Consider the following 6,189-nt stretch of genomic DNA (forward strand, 5'->3'; position numbering starts at 1 on the left):
AAAATAACGGTTCAAAAATGTGTTAAAAGATACATTATTTCTAAAACTTGAAATCTGTTGTTTCTCATATTCATGCATCTTGATGTCGAGATGATCAATTTGATGATATTTGAGTATCAAAAGTACCACTTTTTGTGAAAGTTTTGAGGTAGGCTCTTGTTTAGAGCCTAGGCTCTATATATACTTTTCCCTTCTTAAAAATCAAAGATTTTTTTTCCCCAAATTTAGAGTAAGTTTTGTTCGATCGGCTCACTGAGCCGAGCCATTTAGAGATGGAAGGAGCCAAGCAAGCCGCCTCCATCCCAGAAGGAAATCCGGATAACAAGAAATCTTCCAATAGAATCACGCCACATGGCCAATCAGGATGACTGTTTCAAATTGATAAACTTGGGCACATTCTGTTCAAGTCAAGATGACCTGATGTCCTCAATAAATATACAAATTCATTGCATGTCCATTTATACCTCTCACTTCATATTTAAAAAACAAAAAGAAAATATTGATAAAGAGCTTTAGATTTCTTACTGGTTCATTGAGGGGCTAAAAAAAAAAAAATGACTTATTCAGCATCATTACATACTTGTCTATTTCTTAAGTCTCATTGAAGGTATGTCTTCAGAACTTTTGTTTAAAATTTATCAAATTACTTATATTTAAGGTTGAAAATCCTGTGTGGGTATTTTGATAATTTGGCCAACTTAATGACTCAAACCAAATTAAAAAATACTCTTTGATTGTTCAAAGTTGAGAACAAATAACTATTGAATAATTAAAATGCCTCATGTTGTTTAGGGTCGATAATATGGAAAAAAGGTATTTCCATTATTCGATAGTTTTTTGTTCTCAACGATGACAACAAAGGTGTATTTTCATAATTCAGATCGAGCTAGTTCATCCGGTCAATTTACCAAAGTACCGGTATTTGTGGACGATTTCTTGAACATGAGTAATGTGAAACTTTTTTAAGGAGGTATCTTTTCAAAATAAACTTTAAAAGTAACCTTGCAATGTGCAATGAGATCTTATTGATTTTATAAAATAATTTGAACCCTTTTATAATATTTTTCCTAAGTATTTTGGACCACGAGGTTGTTGTTGTTGCATCATTGTGTTGAATGGTGATGGAGGTTGTAGTTAGTGTTAAGATGGTTATAATTTTACCAGTAACGCATGCTCTTCCTCCATCATAAAATAATTAATTGGGTGATGATACCACATGAGTTGTAACTGCATTATCATTTTAAGATAAAGAAATAGTCTATATAAGGGTGGGTGCCATCTTAGTTGTAGCAGTAAGGATGTATTAATTTTCATTGTCCATTTATTTGAATGGTATAGATTTGATGTTGTTCCAAAAATGTGTGACTTTTTTTATATTGTCTTAAATAACCTATCAAATCCATGACATCCAACTAACGTCACGATATAGCCTTATATAAATCACAACCGAAAAATAATCATATATCTTTTAAAAAATGTGTTCATGTCAACAACCACTTTGGAAGCTCCTACAATTCGAGATTTCATGATTTAAGAAAAATAAAATGAGTAAGAAAATCAATAAAAATATTGAAGGAAAGATTCAAAACTGTAACAAACAAAGAAGAAGTAGTAAAATCCTTATTCAAAGGAGTGTAGAAAGAGTACATTCTATGCGTAAAGACTTCCAACATTTTAATTATTGTTATTATTGAGGGAAATGAACCTTTATTAACTCAAGTATGGAAATTTGTTAAAGTAAATTTAAAATATAAACTATTTAACATATTACTTACCTATTTTGATTTAATTTCAAGATATATATCAAAATACACATGATATAGAGTTTAAAGTTGGAACATTAGAAAAACATAAAATGCTAAACATATAAAAAATACGATATGTTTTAATAAAGGAAAAAGTTTAAATAGAGCTGAGGCTCTAAACAATCAAATTAGAGCCCACCTAAAAAATTTTACTAGAAGAGGTTGTTTTGATGTCCAAATATTCTTAAATTGATCATCTTAACATCAAGATGCATGAGCCTTAGAAAAAAATGGATTTCAAGATTTGAAAATAGTGCATCTTGTAATGCATTTTTGGGCCATCAATTTTCAAGATTTTCATGTTTCCATAGATTTCCTCGATCTATACTATTTAAGCTTTAAATTCCGGACTCGGTTTCTATGAGGCCAGGCCCGCATATGTAGAAATACGGGCCTATTAATAAATCTATTTTCAAGACGGATTTTTGAACTCCGTTTTCAAGGACATGTAATCTATAACATGCTCATCATGAATATGAAAAAATACATAAATTTTAAAAACTAAAAATAATAATTTCAGTAAGAAAACATTTGCATCGTTAGTTTCCATTGTTTTTAGATAGAACACCTACTTGGCATCCATCTTTTAAGATGGATGCTGTATATTTTTTGGACCACATATATAGTCATGCTTCATGAAACAATTTTCCTTAAATTCTAAATTTTTCGGCACTATTTGAAGGTGCGCTTTACTTTGATTGTTTATCGCCTCGGCTCTGTACAAACCGCACGCTTTAATAAATTTACTTAAAAGGAACAAGGACTCCCACTGTCATTGTCATATTTAACCGGTGCAATTGGACGCAAAAGTAAAAGAAAACTGTGATCAAGTACTTGTAAAAGTCCCCTAAATATCTTGGAAGAGACGAGAGTGAGCGTGCAGTGGTGACTAAGAGAGAGAAAGAAAGAGAGGAATACCGCATTATAATTTAGAGAGAGAGAGAGGGGGAGCGGAATACCGCACTATAATTTAGAGAGAGAGAGGAGGAACCTAGAGAGAGAAAATTCGCAGTCACCACGAGAGAGAAATTGTGTTGCAACATTGCGAACCAGAGAGAGAGAGATAGAGATTGAGGGAGAAAGGACGAAACCAGAGAGAGAGAGAGAGAAAGGAGGAAACCAGAGAGAGAGCGAAAGAGAGAGAGAGAGAGAGAGAGAGATTGAGGGAGAAAGGAGGAAACCAGAGAGAGAAGCTGAGTGAGGAGGAACCAGAGAGAGAGATCCAACCCACCACCATGCCTGCTCTCTCCCCTCCACTCCCCCACCCAGACCCATACCCAGACCCAGACCCAGACCCATGCCAAAGACCACTCCCACAAGCCCGAAAGGCTCGATCCAAAACCCGAAAGCCGAAATTCCTGAGCCTGGACCGAACCCACTCGCCAAACCCACCGGACTCACCACTGCATCTCTTCCCTCTCCACCCTGAAATCAACCAAGATGAACCCACCTCCTCTTCTCCCAATTTAGAAGACAACGTGGCTTGGCTCTTAGAACCAGAGCCCTCTTTTTCCAGCGAGGAAACGGCGATGAGCAGCTTATTCTCTGGCGAAATTTCAGGCGGAGACTGCCCAAACCAGGAAACCTTCGATTTTACAGAGACCATGGGGGGTAAGGATTTGGAGGCCACAGCTTTGAGGAAGAGGAGTGAGGAGAGAGAAGAGAAATGGGTTTTTTGTAAACCATGGGGAGATGAAGAGGTGAATCAGGGACTTTGTTTGAAGCTTGATTATGAGGAGATTTTGAATGCTTGGTCTGATAAGGGGTCTCTGTATATAGAGGGGGAGGGGCCTCAAACTGTGCCTCAAGAACAGCCAAATGTGAGTATTATTATGGTAATGACTTGTATAATGAGATTTGTTCATTACTTTATTGAAATTCAGCTGGGGTTCTTGGTTTGGGATATTAAATTGGGAGTAATCTTTCTCTAAATTAGAGTGTGAGGATTTCATCATCAATATTATCTTCAAATTTTTTTCTCACTTAATTGAGATAGGCTATCTGAATTGTGGTGATGTGCCATTCTTCCCATTTTTTAAATTAATTAGAGCCGGCTACGCCAATTTTCTAATTAGTCAGTCTGCTGTAATGATTTTTTTTTCATAATAATTTCAATTAACAAATTGAATTGAGTTCGGGTATATTCTCTAAGTCTCTTCTATCTAAAAACAAGAAATGGGGCACCAGGCTTGAAAAAGGTGGTCTCATTCTATTGAGAATATTGAAGTGGGATATCCTCTCTCTCTACATCTCTCTACATATGTACCTAAAAAAAATAAGTATTGATTTCGGTTTCAAGTTTGAAATGGGATGATTTCACTTTTGATAAAAAAATTTAATTTGGGGCATAAGATCTGTTTTCAAAATTGGTACTTTCTCAATCTAAAAATGTTATAGTTAAGGATAAAAATAGATTATTGTATAGTTTTCGATAGAAAAATGTTATAGTTAAGGATAAAAATAGATTATTGTATAGTTTTCGATACTAAATTACATCTCATGACAAAGTTTAGAGGGTTGCAACCTTATGCACACCACACCCTTTTGAATAACTAATTTAATTTATTCCAAGTGACTTGTTGAATATTATATATAGCTAAAAAACTAAAAATTGCTGGACATTGCCAAAAAATAATAATAATTGAACAAAGCTATATATAAAATACAAATTATGTCCTAATTAGCTAAGAAAATAATATCATGCCTATTATATTAACTTCATGTAGTTTATTGATTACATATAAGATAATTTATCTCTTATTAGATTAATTCTTATTCAAACACGCCACGATTAGGCTGTACTCTCTCTCTCTCTCTCTCTCTGTTAAATGAAGGTGTCAACTGTGAAGTACTGCTTTTTAAAACCCTTCACAAGGCCCTACTGTTTATTTGGCGCAGAGAGAGAGATAGAGAGAATTGATTAATTTTAGAGAGAGAGAGAGAGAGAGAATTGATTGATTTTAGAGAGAGAGAGAGAGAGAGAGAGAGAGAGAGAGAATCGATTGATTTTTAAGGCACTAACAAGGCCCTGTTGCATATTGAGCAGGGGTGGATGGATGCGGGGATGGTGAAGCTGTGGAGAGTGCCTGATGATGGCTGTAGCGGAGCGGAGGATGGGGTAGAGAGAGAAAGAGGAGAGAGAATGGAGCAAAGGGAGGCGAGAGTGATGAGGTACAAGGAGAAGAGGCAGACCAGGCTTTTCTCCAAGAGGATTCGCTACGAGGTCAGGAAGCTCAATGCAGAGAAGCGCCCGCGCATGAAGGTCTCTCTCTCTCTCTCTTTAACCCATTCTCTCTCTCTCTTTAACCCCCTCTCTCTCTCTCTTTAACCCCCTCTCTCTCTCTCTATGTGTATGTGTTTCTTCTCCTTTTCTCTCTCAAGTTTGAAAAACTCCAAGAAAAAAGGGTTCTGTTTGTGATGTGTCTTTGTTTCTTCTCCTTTTCTCTCTCAAGTTTGAAAAACTCCAAGAAAAAAGGGTTCTGTTTGTGATGTGTCTTTTATTTATTTTTATCATTTTGGTAAAGTTGGAAAGTATTTTGGTCATGCATATTTATTTTTAGATTATTTTTATTTTTTGCCAACCTTTCAACTTTTTACCAGCCGAGATCTGCCTGCCTAGCCTGGTATGTCGGGTCAACGGGCCGGTTACTGTTATCATCTTGACTTCTCTCTCTAACTCCCTCCCTCTTCCCAGTCATAACTTTGATGTTGTTGCATGATTTTCAGGGTCGATTTGTGAAGAGGAAACCAGATTCGTGAAGAGGAAAGGAGGTGCAGGTTTGGTGTATATGGGGCATATATATCTATAATGTCCATACTTAAATCTCGGATGTCTAAAAAGATACAAAAACTCAATTAAATATGGTGATAGAAAAGTGCGTCTTTCTCTAGCTAAAAAGGTGTGGCCTTTCTCTCACTAAAAAAAGGTTATGCGTGGGCTCATATTCAAAGGCCTGCCTCCTGTACTTTGTACTTCTACTTTTTGTAGAGTAAACTTTTCTAGAGAGAGAGAAAAGAAGGGCATATACCAGTGTTTCGTGCATATTTTCAAGATAAAGTTTATAAGAGAAAAAGCTAAAATAAAGTCAGCTTGATGTTCTTTCTTCAAAGTTTTTCTCTGTCTCCTCTCTCTCTCTCCCCCCATCCTCTCTCCATCTAAATTTATTTAATTTCGTCTATTCTTTAGTTTTTTTTTGGATCGTGCTTTTGGACCGATTCCGAATCATCGATCTAGTACTCTGACTCGGATTTGTAGGTGGACAATCTACTCTATTGATATGGGTTTTGACTACTCTTTTGATTTTCTAGAGCTGTTTATGCTCTTGATTTCTCGAGTTTCACTTGGCCTCTAGTATCTCTCTCAACATTATGCCTTTTTGTTTTA

The 6,189-nt window shown here is 35.8% G+C and overlaps 1 protein-coding gene across 1 annotated transcript; it reads left to right on the forward strand.

Moving 5' to 3' along the window:
* Positions 1-2,678: 2,678 nt before the first annotated feature.
* LOC18441957 (uncharacterized) lies at positions 2,679-5,914 on the forward strand. Its single transcript, XM_088868901.1, has 3 exons — positions 2,679-3,625; positions 4,852-5,067; positions 5,532-5,914. The coding sequence occupies exons 1-3, from the start codon at positions 3,041-3,043 to the stop codon at positions 5,562-5,564; spliced, it is 834 nt and encodes a 277-aa protein (XP_088725027.1). The 5' UTR covers positions 2,679-3,040; the 3' UTR covers positions 5,565-5,914.
* Positions 5,915-6,189: the final 275 nt, after the last annotated feature.

The sequence above is a fragment of the Amborella trichopoda genome, chromosome 6, assembly GCF_054954075.1.
Source record: "Amborella trichopoda isolate Santa Cruz 75 chromosome 6, AtrichopodaSantaCruz75HAP2 v2.0, whole genome shotgun sequence".
Classification (NCBI taxonomy): domain Eukaryota; kingdom Viridiplantae; phylum Streptophyta; class Magnoliopsida; order Amborellales; family Amborellaceae; genus Amborella; species Amborella trichopoda.